Consider the following 22,356-nt stretch of genomic DNA (forward strand, 5'->3'; position numbering starts at 1 on the left):
TTATGGATTATATCATGTTCTTTTCCAGATAGATAACATTAAATTCCTCAGATTAAAGCAGGATGGACAATATGAGACAGTCTTCCCTTCCCCAATGGCTCTCTGAAGATCCCTATAGCTCCAACTGGAAACCACTGGGCTCTAGTTTGACCCTAGTACCTGAAAGCTGAGAAAACTGTACTGAAGCCGTAGGAGACTTAAGAGATTTGCCCAAGGTTACAGTGAGCCAGTAAAAAACCAAAGCCTTCTGATTACTAAGCCACCATTCTTTCTATAAGATCACACTACTCCAAAAGGAAGCTGTAGAAAATGAGATGTGGTTCCTGACCTCCTACAGAAGAGGTAAGCATTCTACCACTGAACCATCACAAAGCAGACTTAAAGGAAATATTCTTTCAACACAGCCTGGGGAACTCATTTTTATGAACTGATCTAATATTCATTCAGGCTCAAGTGATCTCACATTGGCTCAAAATCTCCCTTCAATTTTCATAAAGAAATTTACTCTTATGAAGAAGCAAACATTAGTAAATCAATTATTTATTTGAGTGTTAACAAGTCCATACATGTTTAAAATCTAAACAAGTTCAGACTTAAAGACTGAAAATAGATTACAAGTGTTAAAAGGAAAAGTCATATATAAAACTGAAAAGCAAAAGTCACTTCATAATCAGATTAAGACAATTTTTGTTATGTTAAATAACACAAAAATCTTTCAAAAAGGTATGTTAGTTTTTAATAATAATGCTTCCATTAAAAATATGAAGGAATGTAAAGTCAAAGTGCGTGACTGGGAAAATAAAGAAAAAAATATGAAGGAATGACAGAGAAAATTCTTACACATGGAGCACAATGTTAGTACATTAAAGCCAATATTTTCTTCAAGGTCTAAGAAAAAATTCAAAGTTTTAAATTACAACTTCTTTAATTCGATATATCCTTCAAGATGCAAGATAGGTCTAAAAAGTGTCCCCCAAAGATATTAGTGACCATCCTAATTTTATTAGTAAGACTAAAATACCACTGCTAAACATAAAGACATAAAGATTGAGTTAATTAAATGGAAAGTGCACATTATAACTAATGATGCTAATACCAGCAAAATTATCTCTGGTACAATATTCTATATACAATATTTCTTAACTGTGGATTTAACTTTTCCTTTTGTATCTTAACTATAAGAATCAGTCAAGAGTTAAATAATCAAAATTTTAAAGGGCTTAATTGATTGAAATAGTTATAAGGCAGTTTTAATCAAAATATTAAGTACTATGACTTTATCTTGCCTTGAATCAGAATCTCAGTGCTAGACTGTGAATTGCTACAAGCAGAGTGCATAGAGAAATTGCTCAATAAATTTTTGTAAAATTGAACTGATAAAATTGCTTATAATTAAAAACTCTATTACTGGATATCTTAAAATAAGATATAGACACACTTCACCTATATTGGCAGATTTGGCTATAACTATGCAAGAAAGTAAGCTAGTGGATCAGATGTCCTTTTAGGTCTGCTTTCTCACAAAAAAATGAACATAAACAATCCTCTGTGCTTGAGTTAAATTACCAATTTATTACTTTTTATAACTATGGGGACATTGCTCTGGAAATGAGTTCATTGTCTTTTAAGAAATGTTGTTTGCTAAATACTTCAGGAATCATTTTGAGAAATATCTGAGAGAACTGCTAACAGAAAGGCACAAAATATTTTTGTAATCTTCAGAACAGTCCTCAGAGTGTTTTCTGAATATGGAAGTCAACCTAGTCTGGGTCTTACCAGAAGAACAGTAAAATCTCTCTCTAGATGGTTAAGTGAAACTAGTTTATGAAATTATTGTGTAAAAAGTATAATTTGATAAACACTTTTACAATTAGACCAAGAAAATATTACCTAATTCTTCTCTAAACACTAAGGTCCATGTGTAGAAATAAATTAGCCCTTGATTCAGTGCTTAATTTGAAAGGAAGGTTTAAAATTCAGTATTATTTCAGCTCTTATTTTACTAAAAGCAGTTTTTAAAATTATCTTTGAATTCAACTAAGGTGTTTTTAAATCAATTTCATTTAAAATTCCAAATCAAGCTTTTCTTTGTTCTTGGAAACGTACTACTAGCCAATTTGTAATTAAGTAAACCTTCTGTAAGTGGGTAATTTCTTCTCATTTCTACACATAAAATTAAAAAAACAGAATGCTCTTCAAAAATTATAAAAACTGGCATTTCAGAAGGTCTTCCTCTAACTGGGGAGAAGTGCTTGGGTGTGGAATGGTAGTGAACTGTGGGCTTGACCTTCTGATCCAAGAGTTCAGACCCTATTCTTTCTCCATCTCGCAAAAATGTTCTCCCCTTTTGATTTCCCGATTCCCTCTCCAGACAAGGAATTGAAAAAAACAAGAGAAAATGGAGGTCAGCAATGCAACGGTAAGAAACTGAAACAAGAGCTAAGTCGACATAGCTGAAGGAAGATAAAGATAAGGAAGATGGCTGTCATGTCAGGACCTAATCTCTGGATCCACATGCATTCTGTCATATTTCAAACCACTTTTCCAAAAGAAAGGACCTAGCAGTCCAAAGATAAGACCAAACCTTTGGTTTCTCATTAAGACTTTCTTCTACCTGTCTTAACAGGTATGTAAAACTGGTGCTAGATTCCTAAAAGCTCTTCATTTCTAACCTTTCCTTAACTAATAGGGTGGTTTCAAGATGTCATCCATACCCCACAGATATTGTTAAGAGTCCTGAATGCTGATGTGGAATTTTTCTTTTATTGGTGGAGAAGCTGGAAGCCTTCTTGTTCATGCAGGCACAGTAGCAACCGTAGGTGGCTTGAGCATGAGCTAATGTGTATATGACAACTCTAAGACACCCACTTGTAAATGCTATACAGTAATAGAGTTTGAGGAGAATGGCTCTAATGTATTTGTGTTTGGAAGTCCAGTTGCTGGAAAATACTTGACTATTTTCCCTTTTATATTTTCACCACATAGCAAAGCACCTTGAACTGAGCAAGATCTGCCAAAGATGATGATTGCTTCAACAGCATATAAAGCTAGTACCTCCTGTGTGTTCCTCATGGACACTTGACTTTACAGAAGGCTCCGCTTCTGATCTCCAAATCAGGCTGGCAGATGACTGGCCTTTACTAGATCTATCTAGAATCCCAAGGACATGGCGACCAATTGTTTCTTCAACAGCTGCTGTTGTCTTTACAACTTCTAACAGGATCTTCAGAAGTCTGTTATTAGCTTTCTGGAGGGCATATCTGTAAAGAAACATTTATTAAAATGTTCAGTCTTTTTAAGCATACACTTTATGTCCTATAAGAAATGCACTGCAAAATATTTGATGAAAAATATATGATCCTCTCTATTAAAATAATATGCAATAGCACCTACAACAAAGTACTTCTTGTTTTTGATTTATTTTATAACTACATTATAAAATGATTTGTTTACTTCTGAAAAAATTTTGGCCAATCAGTTTAACTATACCATTTTTAAAAAATGTACAGCATTTAATTGACCTGAAAGGAATCAAATAACTAAACTTTCAAGTTAGTTACCAGGTTAGAAGAAAATTTTAAGGACATAAAAAATTTAAGTTTTAAAAAGCATGGTAGGGCCGGGCGCGGTGGCTCACGCCTGTAATCCTAGCACTCTGGGAGGCTGAGGTGGGCGGATCGTTTGAGCTCAGGAGTTCGAGACCAGCCTGAGCAAGAGCAAGACCCCATCTCTACTAAAAATAGAAAGAAATTATATGGACAGCTAAAAATATATATAGAAAAAATTAGCCGGGCATGGTGGTGCATGCCTGTAGTCCCAGCTACTCGGGAGGCTGAGACAGGAGGATCGCTTGAGCTCAGGAGTTTGAGGTTGCTGTGAGCTAGGCTGACGCCACGGCACTCACTCTAGCCTGGGCAACAGAGTGAGACTCTGTCTCAAAAAAAAAAAAAAAAAAAAAAAAAAAAGCATGGTAGTACCAAAGTATATGCAAGCTATTGAGCTGGTTATACTGTTCATGGTTATTCAAATATATTTTGTACAATTAACCTTTTTATGTATCAAACATAAAAACAAATTTTAAAACATAATTTTAAAATCTCACCAGAAAAAAATATGTGGTAGTACTTCTACAACTTAATGGTGATGAACTGGATGCTTAAATTATACAAAGTAATAGGCAGAGACCAATTTTTAAAAAGGTCTGTAGTGAAATTTCACTATCTGCCAACACCAGAGGTAATATCACAAGCTGTTTTTATTACATCTGCTCCAGAGACAAAAATGTCTCAAGTTACACCACACTCATTTCACCCAGTAGAAGAAATCTATTTTCAACTAAATAGAATGGTATGTCTTTTTAAAAAATACATTCTTATTTTTAAAAAATTAGAAAATACTGCTAACTACCCACCAAAAAATTTCAGCACTCAATTAGTACTAACATTTTAATGGTTACATTTCTAGACCTTCCACCTCCTGTCTCTCTCATAAATATATACGTATTTAAAAACAAAAATGGGATCATTCTGAAAAATGAGCTTTTGTACATTTTTTTGCTTAACATGAACATTTTTCCATGTCAAGAAAGGTACTTGCATAAATGGGGTGATTCAGAGGATTACCTAATTAATTTTCTAAAGAACTAAAGAACTCTCTTAAGAGCTTAGTTCAACAAAGGTACTACACATCAGCAAACTTTACACTTTATACATGTAGACAAAATAAGAGACTTTCGTGGTAAAGGTCCTCTGCCTTAAGACAGTTAACTTCACATTGTAGGAGATTACTAACAATCAAGTTAAAGGATATCTGTTTTCACAGACACATGACACATCTATTTTAAGACAAGATATAAAGGGAGGAGTTTTCCTTTAGTATTTGTCAATTCTATTTTTGTACCTAGATCAAGTTCTCTGCTTATATAATCAAGAATACTAAAAATAAAACTCTAAATAATTTAGTTAGTAGGAAGTCAAGGGTTTTATTTCCTTAACTTTTTCTGAAGTTCTGTTCAAGCCCCATGCCCTAGGATAAGAGTAATGTAAAAATATTTCTACTTAAGAAAAATGATTAAAATTAATACGATGGTAAAAAGAAATAAAGATACTCATTTTGCTGGCACTCAATATAAAAATTCCTAAAGATTAAATACTGCATAATTTTCAAAATATACCAATTAAAAATAATATAAAATAAACATTTTGTTTATTTTATATTGCTATGGTAACTCTAATTTTCATACACTGTCTTTCTTGTTTGAGTTCCATACTGACTGCGTTCCATACTGATGATCCAATGGGGAAGCCAAAATCTTAGGGGCCAAATTCCTCCATGCAAGCTGAGGAAGGAGGTTAGGAGGACACAAAGAGGGTTGACAGTCACAGAAATTGGAAAAGGAGGAAATTAAGTTAGTAAATATTAGTTTTAACTTAAAATTAAAGAAATTATCTTCATTTGAATAAAATAAATTTTAAAATATTGTGCTTAAGGTCCTTAATATTAACGTGGGATAACTGCTCTCATTTAACATTTTACATTTTTATATTAATCTCTGAAAATCAAAGTAAGGAAAAGCTTTGTTAACATCAGGTAATTAATTTATTCCTTTATAAAACTAGGATATGGATTAAAAGTTGTCATTTGTAATGTAGTAATGCATGAAAGAAGCTAAATGTGAAATGTTTACAGTTATAGTAACTTTTTTTCTCAGCAAAAAGAAACCAGGAAATAGCTTACATTGAAAACATGTCCATATAGTCAAGGAATAAAATAGGAAAAAAAGGAGGAATAAAGTTCACAAGTAGAACTGTGTTTTTAGATACAAAATGACATATAAGAATAAAATATTCAATATCCAAATATCTTAACATTTAAGGTATCTGATTAATATCAATCAAAAATTACATATATACAAAAGATTTTTTAAAATTTGTCTAATGATCAAAAATTGATAATCCTTTATATACTAAACATATATGGACATGTTTAATACATATACAGCATGATGGTTTTTAAGACAAAGTATAAATGTACAAGATAAAAATGAGGACAAAGTTTACTACATTGAAACAACCATTTTAATTCACTTTCACATTCTGTATACCTTTCATTGGACAGAATATCAGAAGGCACATCTTCAGGTGTTCTGTCCAATTCCTTTTCTTTAAACGTCTGTTCCTCAACTTCCTCTTGACTTTCATTTCCATTCTGTTTAGGTTTGTATAAAGGTAAAGAGGAGAAGACAGAAAGAAAACCAGTCATCTTGGAAGTAGTGTGTCATTCTTCTATATTGGTATAAGGTAAAACAGAAACCTCTGTGCACAAAATTGATACTGCTTGAAATAATATTTAACTATATCTTATCAGGAGATTAGCATTATAAAAAAAAGATGAAACATTTTAGTGCACAGATGAAAAAAAATTTTATGGGTTCAAACTAAATGCATGCTATAGTGCAACAATAAAGTTTGTTAGTTTGCTCCTTGGTGAAACAATAGTTGCTGCTATTAGCAATGCCAGATTCAAATTACCTTAAATGGAACATAAAGCATTTTGACTCCACCTACCTTACATGTAAGCAATCACAAACATGTTAAGCTCAACACCTACAAAAAATACATCTCACATCACCAACAAAGACAAACAAATCCTACTGAATTGTTGATCCATTGCTCCTAGGCGGGCCAAAGTCCATACTACCTGTGTTTGCGTACTGCTGTTGCGCAGCTCACAACACAGCTTCTCTCTTCCAGCTAAAGACAGCTGCTTTAGTGCTTCCAGCTCCTCTAAAAGCACCCTCTCTCTCTCTGAAACCAGGTTTTCATTATCTATGGAAGATCTCTAAATAAGAAAAAAGGTCATGAGAGAATATTGTTTGCGATAGAAGAAATGAGCAGAAATATTAAGCAGATTTCTTTTAACCCCCTGGAACCAACAAGCCGTGGTTCTATCTATGATTTATATTCCATTATAAGGGGTTAGAAGCATATACAAAGTTCAATGCAAAATTTGAAACTTTTAAAAAAAAGATTAAGCTTAGTCAGAAATTTGTGCAGTTCAATTAATATTTTAATGTCAATTTTGCATTGAAAATTAAGAAGTTTGAATTTACAAAATGCAATGAAGAAAAGCAAAATTAGTTTTTCTAAATTCTGTTTTATGCTCAACTCTCAATTTTCCTATTAATTTATACTTGGAGGAATACATATTATTAAGAGTTCTTTATTTCACATATCTTCTTTTAGCCTTTAGTTTTCATAATTAAATTCACTAAATTTGTTTTCATAAAAACTTTTACATAAATATTTCTTGCTTTTCTGCAATGATTTTGTGAGTACATTTTGTATAGCAATTGACAAGAATTCAGCTCCCAAATACCAAGGAATATTTAAATTTAGTCAAGAAAGGGATAAGAACATTATATAAATTTGCATTTCTCAAATCAAGAAGAGATGTTTCTCTGGAGAAAGTTCCAGAAACATACTACTTCATAAGCTTTCCATTCATGATTAAAAAGATGGATTATAGACAGACAAAGGTAAACCTTAGAGATGCTAACTGGTAGACTCACAAAACTATAAATGAATATGGGAATATTGAACGATAGCAACTGAATATTGGAGCACCTTGGCACAAAGTCGTTCCATATTTTTCAAAGAGCTTTTGCTATGTATGGTCAATGAAATGATTTTTAAAGAAATTAACCTTGTAGCCACTTTTCCAGTGCCTGAAAAGTTCGTTAAATAAAATGATGGAAAGACAACACACACTTTAAGGTTGAGTTAGGTGTTCTTAACCAGATCTAAAGCTGTTGTGCTGGTGGAGTGTGTTCCTGATGTTAAATATATGTAGTTTGTTCAGATCTTGGCAAAAAAAGAAAAATTTTAAAGGCTACATAAAGTATACTGCTATTTAAAAATAGGGAAGAAAAGGGATTTTAAGTCCCATACCTGGGCTAATTGTCTATTAAGTCTCTTAATCTCTTCTTGTAACTGTTCCTGGTCTTCTCGCTGTCTCTCCATCTGTCGCATGTGTGCCTGCCTTAATAGTTCTGTTGCCTGTTGATGTTCTTGGTATTGTCGTACAAGTTCCTGCCTCATATCTTCCAACTGCTCTTCATTTAACATTAGCTGTCTAGAAGCATCTATACTTGATACCAAAATCTCATCATGGATCTTTAATGGTAAAAAGAAAAAAAAAATTCAACCATAATACATTTTGTGGAAATCTGCCAGCATTGATATTTTAAATAAATATGAAAGCAATTCTACTACTAACCCATATAGCACCTGATATTTTATTATTATTAAACAAAAACATAATTTTCTAAAGGGAAGTTTTCTTAATTATAATTCCAATATAACATGAAGTTAGTTTATTATCATTACAATATGTTATTTTCTAAAAGCAAAATAACTATTTGTCAGTTAATTTAGATATAATCTAATTCTAAGGGAGAAGAATAAAGAAAGATACTCAAGATTTCTCCTACTTTTAATGAAGCTATAACTCCCATTATTCCTCTTGACATTTTATGATGGGAAAATAATATAAATGGAGTATTTATATTTTAAAATTAAATTTTTGAAACAAGAAAGTTTTTTTTTTTTTTTTTTTTTTTGTTGAGACAGAGTCTCACTTTGTTGCCCAGGCTAGAGTGAGTGCCGTGGCGTCAGCCTAGCTCACAGCAACCTCAAACTCCTGGGCTTAAGCGATCCTACTGCCTCAGCCTCCCGAGTAGCTGGGACCACAGGCATGCGCCACCATGCCCGGCTAATTTTTTCTGTATAGATTTTTAGTTGTCCATATAATGTCTTTCTATTTTTAGTAGAGACGGGGTCTCGCTCTTGCTCAGGCTGGTCTCGAACTCCTGACCTCGAGCGATCCACCCGCCTCGGCCTCCCAGAGTGCTAGGATTACAGGCGTGAGCCACCACGCCCGGCCAAGAAAGTTTACCTATTTAATTTATATTATGCAGTGGTTATCACAGTGCTACAGAAAACTGCTTGATAAAAAATAATTTTCAATACATTTTATTTGGAAATAAAAGTTTTATATTTCAGTCTCTCATACTGATAAGAAATCAACTTCTTAATTAGTTCTGTGAATTCCTGAGGAGATACTACTTAAACAAATCATTCTGCCTTGAACAACTGCCAGAAATTAAAGAGGTTTTCATGAACATCTCTCAGTTCTGCATTCAATAAAGAGTTGACGGTTTTATTTGAATATTCCTCTGAATAAGACATAACCTATTCTGAACATTAATAAAATTTTTAATTTAGATAATGTTAAAAGAAATAGGATTTATTTTACTTTCTGTTAAGGCAGCAGACAGTTGAGGTACAGACACAGAATAGATCTTCCAATAATGAATAAGAAAAAGAGAACTAGTATATAGATAGTAAATTGCTTTCAATTGTCTTCTTAAACAGGTAGGTATCTCCCTGTAAGGTTGTTATATTTAATTAAGCAATAATTTCTTCACAGATACTGCCAAACTGTAGTATAATTAATCTTAAATTGGTTGAAACAAAATTAATGTAGGTATAACTTACAGTGAGATTTACCATGTACAATGTCTTTAAGACGAACAAGAATGCTATGAACCAGACTTGTTTTATTTAAGTCACCTATCCATATTTCTTATGATTAATAAAATGAAATAATGTGAATTATAAAGTCAAGACTGGATTTGATACTTTCCTCATCTATTAAGCAGCCTTAACTGCTAATATTTTATAGAGAAGGAAGTCACAATTTTTTATGTCTTTTATTCAAGGAGGCATACTTACAGATTCTCTGGCTATAAACGTTTTATCTTTGGAGAACATTTCTTCTGAAATAGTCAGTTCATGGTCCTTTGATTCTAGCATATCATCAAGATCATCATTATTCAATAACAGAACTTCTTTTCCATCTTCTCCTAACTCTTTACTAAGTGGCTTAAATTCTTCTTTAAATTTCATGTCCGTTACCTCAAAAGTCTGAAAACCAACTTGACCCTGTGATAATTTCATTTCGTTAAAATAATGTGGTTCTTCCTGCTCACAGAGAGGATGTGTTTGTTTTGGTGATGTAGTATTTTCTTTTCCCTCAGATATTCTAGACAGTTCAGTTTGTTGAGCAAATGCTATACTCATTGACACAATGACCTAAAGAAATAAAGCAAACAGGAAAGAATTAGATTCATAAATACCATACAGAATTTAAAAAGTAACTACTCAAAATTATATGAATTAGAAAAAGCATGACCTCATGGTTTTAAGCAAAGAGAAATCTTACGATTAAGTGACAAAGAGATAAAGATATTCTATTTTACAATGAATCTAATGTCAAAGTATTTATTTTACTGCTTGCCCTGAAAATAAAAAAGAAGTAAAATTTTTTCTTACATAACAGCAATAAATGTTCAGTACAAAAATCAGAAAATAAAAGTCCTTATATCTCTCTCTTCAAAGAAAAATCACTATAAACACTTTAGTAAATACTTTCCCAAATCTCCTTCCTCTTATTTATATAGACATGGATATGCATTTTCCTACAAAAATGTGATCATACTCTAATATTGTAACCAGTTCTGATAGCTTAACTACAGTAAATATCTTTTCAAGTCACAAAATACATTTCTATATAATTTCCAATGGGTTCAAAGTTTCACAGTTTATACAGAGGTATTTATAAGTTTATTCAATCAATTCTCTATTGTTGCACATTTAGACTGATTCCATTTTTATATTTTAAATGCCATTGTGATGAAATCTTTATAATTTTATCATTGTGCGTATCCTTTCTTATTTCCTCACAATAAATATCCAGAAGCAGGACACTTGGTTTATATGATTAGTGTATGAGCATACGTTTCAATATACTCTAATTTGACTTTTCACTACAATTAAGATCCTGAATCCTTGCTTATTTTGGTCCCCCTAGCGCTGGCACTTAGAAATTCTGACAATTCTGACTAGTAACCTTGGCTATGACAAGTCCCTAGGCCTTTGAGAACCAACTGTATCAATAACTTTATTTCAAGTCCTTTCTCCATGGATAATTTGCAATGAGGGATGCCTGGCTGCCATAAGCCCGGAATAAACTATGCCTGTGGGTAGAAACCTTTGTGCCTACTCATCTTTAGCCTTCTGTTTTCCTCGTTGGTCCAGAACATACAAATGGGCTTAATGCACAGGATAAGCATGGCTGAGATTAAAAACTCTTGTACCTACTAACCTTCAGCCTTCTCCAACTGTTTGCCTTGTTGGTCCATTTCATATACCTGAACTTTTCCTTAAAGTCTTTTTTTTTTTTGTCCAGACAGAGTCTCACTCTGTTGCCTGGGCTAGAGTGCTGTGGTGTCAGCGTAGCTCACAGCAACCTCAAACTCCTGGGCTCAAGCAATCCTCCTGCCTCAACCTCCCAAGTAGCTGGGATTACAGGCATGCGCCACCATGCCCAGCTAATTTTTCTATAAATATTTTTAGCTGTCCCTATAATTTTTTTCTATTTTTAGTAGAGATGGGGGGGTCTCGCTCTTGCTCAGGCTGGTCTCGAACTCCTGAGCTCAAACAATTCTCCCGCCTCGGCCTCCCAGAGTGCTAGGATTACAGGTGTGAGCCACCGCACCTGGCGTGCTTTAAAGTCTTGAATCTGATTTGCCTAATTGGGATCCTGATTCCCACCTGGTTCCTGCTGGCCTCCTTCCTCCCAGATGCTACCTCGTCCAGCTGCTGAGTGGAGTTCTGCTTCGTATCTGAGAGGTTTAAGATACAGCTTAATCCTATCAGTACTGGTAATTAATGTCAACAATCTATATTATTCTAGAACCAAGCTGGGCCATCAAATGTTGTCTGTTGGACCACAGTACCTCGGCTGCCTTTAGAATAGTTTTCACTGACCTGTACTTTGGTGCTCTGTTATCAGCTTGAATGAGTGATGCTTTACAAAATATCTTTAAATTACCACTATTATCATAGTAATAAGACTATTATTAAAATATTATTTATTTATGAATCTTTACTATGTATGAACTGATCTGCTAGGTGCTTTATATACATTAGCTCATTGACTCTTTACAAGAATTACTACTATTTCTATTATTCTCCTCTTTTAACACATAGGAAACTGAGATTCAGAAGTCAACTAACTTTCTCCTAAGTTCACAAATCTAGTAAGACAGAGAATTTAAAGTATGGTATATCCAATACCAAACCTCATGTTAATTACTATACTATGATGCTCTGATATAACATGCCATTTGAGAAATTTAAGTAAGAGCTACATGCAAGAGAAAACTTGCATTCCTCCTAAGAACTAGATATTTGAGGGCTAGATAAAAATGATGGTGTCTCACTTTTCACTTTGGTCTCCATGACCTAAACATTCAGCTCAGATGTAAGTGAATAAGTCTTTATGGCCTGGATAATGCCATAGGTCTTGACCTCTTCCTCTAATTTATGTTTCCCCTAATTCCTTATGCATTTTCTTTATATCCTATCTATCAATCCTCCTCTTTTAAAATGTATATACTCCACTGGGATTGGTTACAGAAACAGTTGAAATATTATAAAAAACATAAGCAAACTCATAATTCAACAGTTCCAATATTAAAACACAATCATGAGGGTACAGCTCAGGAGTAGAGCATCTGACTGCAAAACCCAATCAGGCGTATGCATTATGAAAGGGAATACAAAGGCTAAAGAAATGGAACCATAATGGTATACTAGGTTATATGGTTGATATTCATAAAGAAATGGAACCATACTGGTACACTAGGTTATATGATTGATATTCATTAAAAAATGGAACCATAATGGTACACTAGGTTATATGGTTGATATTCAAGAACTTAAAAGAATGACACTGGGCATAGCAAGTAAGGATACAGAGGTGAGCAAAACTCACATTGATAATGTCCTCCACTGAGCCAGGAGCTAATGTTCAGTAGTTATCTTCCCTCAGTATCTGTAGTCATTATCTAACATCACAGTAAATTCTCTGAGTGGAAGTAGCTAAAGGTAATATATAGAGGACCAACCACTTTTTCTTTTCCTAACATCTCTGCCACTTTTAAGGAAGGCCAAACTTTTCATAAGGTAAGAAATATATAAAGATTTGATGTGGCATTCTGAAAAGTTTCTAATCACTATTCTACATCAAGAGAAGAATGTTCTTCTCAAATAAAAATCCACACATTATACTTAAAGGCAACTGTAGTTGATACCATTATCTGACAACTTAAAGATGCACTATAAATGAAAACTTATAACTAAAGGGGCATACTATCAATAAAAATCTATGTTTTTTGAAGGCTCAAAGGGAATATAAACCAAGATAATCTTCCAGATAAACTATAAACTTACCTTAGCTACTTCTTCTTCTAGTCGTTCTTGGTATTGCTTTTCCAGCAACTTAACCATATTTGTTTCCTGTTTCACTCCAAATTCATCAGAAAACTAAATTAAAAAGCAAAATATGACATTTATTTACACTAATTATACACCACTTATTTTTAAACTTCTACTCTCAAAATGTCCCCAAAATAACACTATTTCTTAGAAAACTTCCAGATATTCTCAACAAAAAATAAATTTCAATTCTTCTTTCTTAATTAAAAGCAAGTAACTCTACTAAATAATTATATTTAACTACTGTGAACTTAACAATTAAAGATGGAAAGAGAGAAATATATTTACATATTATTATTAACATACAATTCTAGGGTAGAATAAGTATTAAATATAATAAAATATATATGTATATATATTCTTTTTTTTTAAGATATAAAAGTAAAAAAGTTTATTTTACCCTTTAGCAGGACAGAGAGAATGTGAGGTGGGGGGGGAGAGAAAAAAGGCAGGGGGAGAGAGCAGGGAGACGGCATGGCATCCCAAAGAAAGAGAAGGGAGATGCTAGCCTATTTTCTTTTAAGTAAAATGCTAAATACTGGCTATCTTTCCTCATGAAATTACAAGCAAATTTCCTTTTGGTTTTGGTACTGATTAGTATATTAATAGTATCCAATTTTCTACAAATAGAAATTACTTTTATCAATAGAAAAAAAATCATAAACTTTTTTTTTCTTTTCTTTTTGAAACAGGGACTCACTCTTGTCACCTGGGCTGCAGTGCAGTAGTATCATCATGGGCTCAAGCAATCCTCCTGCCTAAGCCTCCCGAGTAGCTGGGACTACAGGAGTGTACCAATCTGCCCAGCTAATTTTTAAAAATTTTTTTGTAGAGATGGGGTTGAGGAGGTATCTCACTATGTTTCTCAGGCTTGTCTGGAACTTCCAGCCCAGCCATGAGCCACCACACCCATCCCATTAGCTTGTCAAAACTGTAAGGATGCTCTCAGCATGAAGGTATTTATTTATTTACCAATTATCTGAATTTCCTCCAATCAGATATTCCATATGGGATGAGTATAGAAGAATCAAGCATGTGACTAACATCTCTCCTCTGTATCCAGAATGGAAGCCAATAATCTCTACTATCTCTAAGACTTAGGAGCTGAAAATCTACTGAGTGAACACCAAGGTTTAGCAGGTTTCAGAAAAATTGCAGGTTTGAGAAATTGGGAATAGAATGTTGAGGAAAGGCAGAAGGTGGTTTAACTAGAGGGCATGCACCACTATAAAAGATGTGGAGCTTTTACTTATCATACGGACTCTGCTGGAGGAGGCCTAATCCATTATCCTAGCCCTACACTTGGATCTTGGGGATTTCTAAACACTAATCTACAGACAGCCTGGTGCAACTTCCTGCGGTGGGAAGAAAAAGTTATGATGGCCCATAAATGTTATACAAAACAAGACAATTTTCAACTATATTTACAGGGAAAAACACTTCAAGTTTAACTTTCTCTGTGTTTTTCCTATGCTATGAAAAAACATTTAATTTCCTTATAAATTCTGGGTCTTTTATATAAGGTATTCTCATATTTATAAGGCTTGCTTCTCAGCAACTACTTATTGGATAATTACTAAACCCACACATAAAAATGATAGCAAGAAAAATAAAATCAGTGTATATAACAGTTTAAAGATCCGAAATAAAATACCTCTATTGCACCATCAATATCCTCTTTTAGACAGCTTCCAGGGTACATTTTTCTCTGTATATCAGATTCTGTAATTACCATTGAATCAATGGAGAAGCTAAATATAAATAAAAGAGGGTAAAAGAGTTAGAGTTAGTGTGTGCTTTACTGTTCACCCAAAATTTATACCATGCATAAAATGCGTACTGTGGCAGGGGAAATAAAACTGGTTAAGTCAACAGTTAAGAGTACATAACTTAAATCATATTTTTAACTAATTTTTCCACTTAAAAGTAACACAACTGAATGATAGAGCATTTTAACAGATCACCAACTGAATTTCATGCCATTTTATAAAGTCTACTATAAACGCAGACTTTTTATAGGTATTGACATTTTTTAAAAGTTATCAGAGATACATTAAGAAGTCTGTAAAATCTCACTTTTATTAAGAACTTATTGTAACATATATATGTACATATGCATAGAAAAAAGTCCGATTTTTTTTCTATGAATACACGTCAATAACAACGATTACCTCTAGTCTAGTGGAATGGGGGGCAGTGGCAGTAAAGAGAATAATATTAACGTACATAGGCACTTCCTGACTTTTCTATTTTTAATCTATTCACATATCTTTTGGTATTCATGTCTGTATTTTGTGTTGTTTTACATGCATTCACTAGTTTGTAAAAAAATTTTTAAATGCTTGAGTCATAAAAATAAGGTAAGATTAATATTTAGGAATCGTGGGGAAAAGATGAAAAGAGCAAGTTATAATTTTTCATTTTTGGCAAATATAATTTCTCATGCCCATTTTCATGTGCACCCATGCTGCCTTCTTTGCTTCACCCTCCTCTTGTCCACACACTCTTCCTTCTCCTATTCTCTCCTATGTTTCATTATGTCCAAAACTGGCCAGACACAAGTTACATCACTGTCCCATTTCATAACTTATATAGCTAATCGCCTGATGAACATTTGGCTGTTTCCCAATGTTCACTATTACAAACAATGCTATAATATAGATCCTCAAAAATATATCTTCACATACTTGCATGGATGTTTCTATATGATAAAAATCTTATGTTTGTTAAGCTTAATATTTAAAATTTTAATACAGTGCCATAATCTAAAAAGTTATGCTAATTTTATTCTCATAATAGTATCGTTTAAGTATTTTCTCAAAATTTCAGCAATAAGGAGTCATAATCTTAAAACTTCGCTAGAACATATATGTCTTTATTTTTTATATTACATTTTCTTTCAAATGCTATTAGCCATTTAAGTTTTTCCTGCTGTGAACTGCCTTGTCATGTTCTATGTCCATCCCATGTTTCTAAATACTCATTCATTTCCCTTATCCTCCTTCCCTGCCCTTTCCTAGTTCTTCTATCATTCTCACCACTTTGTCTCTGTTCTCTTCACTGTCCTTTGCATATACTGTTCTGATCCTTGGCTTTATGTCTTGGATATTTTTACAGCCTAGAAAACCCTCCTGATTATCTATCCAGCCATTATGATCCAAACTCCGAAAAGTACCACATAGTCCACAATTACTTCATTCTGTAAGCTTTATAGCATTTCAAAGTGTTTACCCCAAACTGAAAACAGCAGTCTGGCTAAAACTGAATTCACTGTTTCTCTCTTACAATTCCACCTCTCCCATCTCCTGATTTCCTGATTTATATTAATATACCATCATTCTCCATATTCCCTAGCTCAATCATAGAGACATCTTTGACATTTCCCTCTGCTTTGTTCCCAATATTCCTTCCATTACAATGTCTCAATATTCATCTTTCTTTTCCATTTCCCTGGTACTACTCCAATAGGCAGTATTATGGAAACATGCAGCGAAAATGTCTCACAGACAAGTGTTTAAATTCCAGCACTTTGGTTATATTACCATGTTATATATTCACTAACCACTATCTTTAAAAGTTATTTTGTGAATAATGATTTCAATGAAGTCCCTGGATGGAATGGGCCACTTTATATATACCTAATTCTTCCTCCATGGCATCTAGCCAAGGCTCTTCTGAGTTACTATTTCATTAGATCCTCACACTCTAAAGCGTAATTATTATTATCCCTGCTACTATTAAACATGTTTAAATAATCTGTCCATGATCACATGGCCAATAAAAGGTCAAATGCAGATCAGCCTGAAACTAAAACTCATGGTCTTTCCAATCCCACAGTGAGATTCTAGTATGAAGAAGCTTCTAGTATGAAGTCACCAAATGTTTCTTAAATGAATGACCCAATCATTTTTCTGAAACTATTTCAAGTCTACCTACATAGAACAGTATACTCTATTCAAAATGTTTCACAGTTGTGCCCAAATTATGTGATGATATTTATAAGAAATAACTCTGACTCATTATTGTTAGTAAGAATGAGCATGGTGGTGAGTAAAACTCTTTTTTGTGGGGAGACGGGAGTAAACTAGTGATTTTAGCTGAGAGGTATTGTCAACACACTTCCACTGAGTATCATAGAAACTCTGAGAGAGGGTGGTGAGCTGGCAGAAGCCCAAATACAGGAACACCAAAAGTAAGCCTACATTTCCAGAAACCTCCCTTTTCTTCAGGCTTTGGAGAGAAAGCATCACTAATTACAGGAAGATTACTTGAAATGCAGTGACCAGTTATTGGAGAGTTCTTGCTATCTATCTATTTTCTTTCATAGAAGAAAGTCTAGAGCAGTAGCTTACAAAGATCAATGCAATGGCTGCGTGCTTCAGAATTATTAATATCTTGTTAAAAACATGAATTTCTAGGTTCTATCTCAATGCTAATGAGTGACTCTCCAAATGTATAATACAGTAATCTGTAATCGTAACTATTAAAAAATAGTATTAAAGCTCAAAAACCTCCACTGTTTCTGATGTATGGTCATGTTTGGAAACCACTGATCTCAAAGAACATGGGGGCTTTATAAGGCTGTGCCAATACTGAGTGAACAATTCCACAGCCTATACACAAGCTCTAAATAAAAGAGAGAGTAACAAACTGCTTCCAAAGAAGTACAGACATTATTTGTCCACCACCACCGCCCAAAAAAAAATGTGTTGAAGTTCCATTGACAAGTGCCTATGAAGACATCAGTCCTAGAACAGCAGAGCCAGCCAAAGTTAGATTAAATCTCTGAGGGTTAAAGAGCTAGTTATATACTTTAACACACTTATTGACTAAATTACAAACTGTTCATTCATTTAACAAATATGTATTGAGTACCTATTATGTACAGGGAATTAGCATAGGTGTTGGGGATATATCAGTGACTTAAATGGACAAAGATCCCCACCCTTATAAAGCTTAAAGTCCTTAATCAGAGACAAACAATAAACAAAATAAAAACAAACTTACCCCTCTCCAAATTTATACATATTTGGAGATATATAATATATAATACACATAAAATATATACACATTGTATAAAATGTGCACAATGTATGTATGAAATAGATAACATCAAGTAATATAGAAAAAAAATCAAGAACGTAGGATACAGAGCTCTAGGGGACAATTTTTTTTTTTTTTTTTTTTTGAGACAGAGTCTCATTCTGTTGCCCAGGCTAGAGTGAGTGCCGTGGCATCAGCCTAGCTCACAGCAACCTCAAACTCCTGAGCTCGAGCGATCCTCCTGTCTCAGCCTCCCGAGTAGCTGGGACTACAGGCATGTGCCACCATGCCCGGCTAATTTTTTCTATATATATTTTTAGCTGTCCATATAATTTCTTTCTATTTTTAGTAGAGATGGGGTCTCGCTCTTGCTCAGGCTGGTCTCGAACTCCTGAGCTCAAACGATCCGCCCACCTCGGCCTCCCAGAGTGCTAGGATTACAGGCGTGAGCCACCGCGCCCGGCCTCTAGGGGACAATTTTAATTTACATAGGCTGATCAAGAATGATCCAAAGGAAGCGAGGGTATTGGCCTTGCAAATATCTCAAAAAAGATCATTCTAGGTAGAAGGAGCAGCTAATGAGAAATTGCTAAAGCAGACACATACTGATACTGCTTGTTTGAGGACCCCAAGAAGGTTGTATGATTTGAGAATAGTGACAGGCAAGTCAACAGGAGGTAAAAAAGAGGCATTGGGGACTTATCATGTAGGAAGGCATTATAAGGACAGAAGAACACTGGAATAACATGACCCGTCTTAAACTCTAAAAGCAAGGTTCTGGCGCCTGAGTTGACTATGTTGAGAATAGACTTTAGGGAGGAGTTAGGGTAATCCAGATGAGACATGATGATGGCAGGGACCAGCAGGGTGGTGAGGAGTGATGCAGTTCAGAAGCACTTTGAAAAAATACAGAAGTACAGAGAAAACAGGATTTTTTGATAAATTAGAAGAGAGGTATCAGAGAAAGAGGACTCATGATAGATAGAGATGGCTGCAGGAGGAGCAAATTTTGAGGGAAAGGTCCAGAGTTCTACTTGGGACATGGTGAATTTAAACATTAGACAACCAAGTGGAGGAAATCCAACCACGATTGGAATGACCCTATCTTATGTTCCTTATATACTCCCTACATCAAAGTAGCAAAGACTAGGCGTAGAATAAATCACAAATACATGCACACTGCCTGATTTAATTAAGCAGATTAGTAACTATCAGCACCTTTAGCAAATAAAAATATAAATAGAATTTCTATACTAAAATGTCTTTGGTTTACCTCAACATCTATTTCATGCATTTCAAAGACAGAGAATTACCTCCTACTTTTACTTCTTAAAACTGCTACATCCTATATATCTCTTGCAAGCAACTTTGCTTAAGTTACACTTTTGTCTTAAAATAACCATTCCAGATGATACTATGATTACTAAACTACAAATACTGCTGAATGAAATTATAAGTAGATGGATACCTTGGCTGAACTGTGGATTCATTAACAGCTTGAAGTCTTTCCTGCAAACAACTGATTTCTGCCCCATAGTTTTCTTCAGTTTCTTTCAATTGTTGCTGCAAAGAGGATATGAGGTTTTCTAATGCTTGAACTTGTTCTTCAAGTTGTTTAATTTTTTCAATATCTTGGAGAGAAGATAACTTGCTTTTATGATTGATATCTGTTATATGAATAGAAGAAAATGCACATTTCAGTACAGATTTCTTAGTGAAATACCACAATCACTTTGTGTGTGCAGAAAATACTAATTCTTTGAAAAAAATGTTCTTAGCAGTAGTAACTCAGGCTTCAATTTGAATTCATTCTGATGAAAACAAGAAAACATAAATAGTGCCATTCAAGATCATTTTTTCTATGCTCATGACTGTAGTACCCCTAAATGCAACAATTTTATGTTTTTAAATTTAAAAAATTTAGACTCATAGAACATAAGAAGTGGGAAGGGACCAAAGAGATAAGTAGGCTAAATCTTTCATTTTAAGGATGAGAAAATTGAGATCAGAGAGGTTACAATGAAATGTCCAAAGTCATTAAGTTGTCTCAAATTTTAAAGTAGAAAAGAAAACTACTGAATATTTGGTATAAAAACAAAATATTGATTGTGGTATGTAATCAAAATTTACCAGTGTCTTGTAAACTGGTCATCTGAGAATGGGTTGATAAAAACTCTGTTTCCTCTTTTGGGAGGTTTTCTTCTGCAAATTCAAGTTTCAAACCATCTGTTTGCTGTCCTGGAATCTATTGGAAACAACAGAATAAAAAGCAGTGACATAAACATATGATCCACTACTTTGAAATCTATATTAAAGCAACTTTGAATTTAAGATATTTTTTCAAAATCACCAAAAATTGTAACACTGACATTATTATTATTATTGTTCTAAGTTATTCCTTATTCTCTTTGAGACAGTGATTCACATCCCATGCCCTTCACGGCACTGAAGTTACATTAGTAATGTTCTCTGATATCTAGAAAGGAGTTCATTTTACTGCAAAAACAGTGCTTCACAGAATTTTAGAAGAAAGTTCATAACAATATTTATAATATGACTTAATCTTTGAAATTTCAACTCATAAATGATAAATTTTATATTATCAATATTTTATTAATATAATTTATTCATCTCTGGATACATCCCGTGTGCAACCAGGTAACTGACAGATTGGTATGCTGCTCTTTACAGTAAAACAAAAGGAAGGAAACTAATGAAAACAGATAAATCTCAGCTTATTTCCTTAACTATTAAAACTAGGCAGCAACATGTCAAAGGCATATGTGTGTTAATTCACTCATTCATCAAATAATCTATGTAATCACCATTGTGACAAGGGAGAGTAAAAATATAAAATCAGTAAAAAAAAAAATATGGCATATCTGCCCTCATAGAATTTATCAAGTAGTTGGGGAAATAAAATTAAACAATTAGAGAAGTGCTAAACTATAAAGTTTGACTATGATGACAATGACAGAGAAGAAAGACTGATGTGGATATGAGTAATTACGGAGGAAGTCAAATTTGATTCAGGCCTCAAAGATTTTTGGCAATGATTTGGGAAGGCTATAAAGAAGAAGGAGTAAGAGCATTTGTGAAAGAATGGCCTATGTTGTAAGTAGTGCAGACAATGATCTCAGGGGTTTAATTTGGCCAAGGAGGGGAAATAAAGCTAGTTAAATGAGGTAGATCCAAATTACAGAAGACATTAAAAGCAAGAGGAAAGAGTTTAGACTTGTTAGACCAGATGAACAAAGGATACTGCAGAAGCAGTTGAGCAACAGGATAAAAGTTATTTCCCATGAAGGCTCTTTTAATTAGTTACTACTGGTATCAAGTCTACCCAACTCCTACCCCTCCAGTACATTTCAACAGAGGCCTTGCCTCCTACTTCCCAGAGAAAATAAGATCATCAGGTAAATTCTTAAGTTTCCAGTCCAACCTTTCTAATTCATTTAGCAAACATTTATTAAGCATTTACTGAGTGCTAAACAAGCATTGTGTTAAGAAGAGAAAATAAAAATAAATGAAAAGTTTCCTGATTCTGAAGGGTTTAGAACCAAGGAGACTAGAAGGGGATGGTTGCAAAATAGAAGCTTGAACTTTAAATACAAGCTACAGAAGTGTCCTTTTGGGGATAAAACAGTTTTTGTTGTTTGTTTGCTTTCTGTTTGCCAGCTTTACAAAATAATATGTTTGTTTTGGAAAACTTCCTAATATTTTTAAAAGCAAAAAGCTTCATATAAAATTGATAAACCAACCAGCAACACTGGACCCGCATGCCTACAAACAGTAACAAGAAGTTTAAACTGAGCAGCCTCTGTCCCTTTTGGATGAAGCACGTTTTCTCCAGGTTTCACTTGGCCTTCCTCATTTATTTGATGAGCACTAAGCTAATACAGCCATTTAC

At 33.8% G+C, this 22,356-nt stretch overlaps 1 protein-coding gene across 1 annotated transcript in view; it reads right to left on the reverse strand.

Moving 5' to 3' along the window:
- Positions 1 to 22,356, reverse strand: part of AKAP9 (A-kinase anchoring protein 9) — a 142,227-nt gene that overhangs the window by 62,842 nt on the left and 57,029 nt on the right. The window contains exons 13-21 of the mRNA XM_069462348.1: positions 20,577 to 20,691; positions 19,915 to 20,113; positions 15,058 to 15,154; positions 13,359 to 13,451; positions 9,795 to 10,154; positions 7,950 to 8,174; positions 6,700 to 6,840; positions 6,104 to 6,207; positions 3,055 to 3,260 (exon numbers count right to left, since the gene is read on the reverse strand). Coding sequence (XP_069318449.1) covers positions 3,055 to 3,260; positions 6,104 to 6,207; positions 6,700 to 6,840; positions 7,950 to 8,174; positions 9,795 to 10,154; positions 13,359 to 13,451; positions 15,058 to 15,154; positions 19,915 to 20,113; positions 20,577 to 20,691 — 1,540 coding nt within the window. The remainder of the gene's footprint in view (positions 1 to 3,054; positions 3,261 to 6,103; positions 6,208 to 6,699; positions 6,841 to 7,949; positions 8,175 to 9,794; positions 10,155 to 13,358; positions 13,452 to 15,057; positions 15,155 to 19,914; positions 20,114 to 20,576; positions 20,692 to 22,356) is intronic.

This window comes from Eulemur rufifrons, chromosome 29, assembly GCF_041146395.1.
Source record: "Eulemur rufifrons isolate Redbay chromosome 29, OSU_ERuf_1, whole genome shotgun sequence".
NCBI classification, from domain to species: domain Eukaryota; kingdom Metazoa; phylum Chordata; class Mammalia; order Primates; family Lemuridae; genus Eulemur; species Eulemur rufifrons.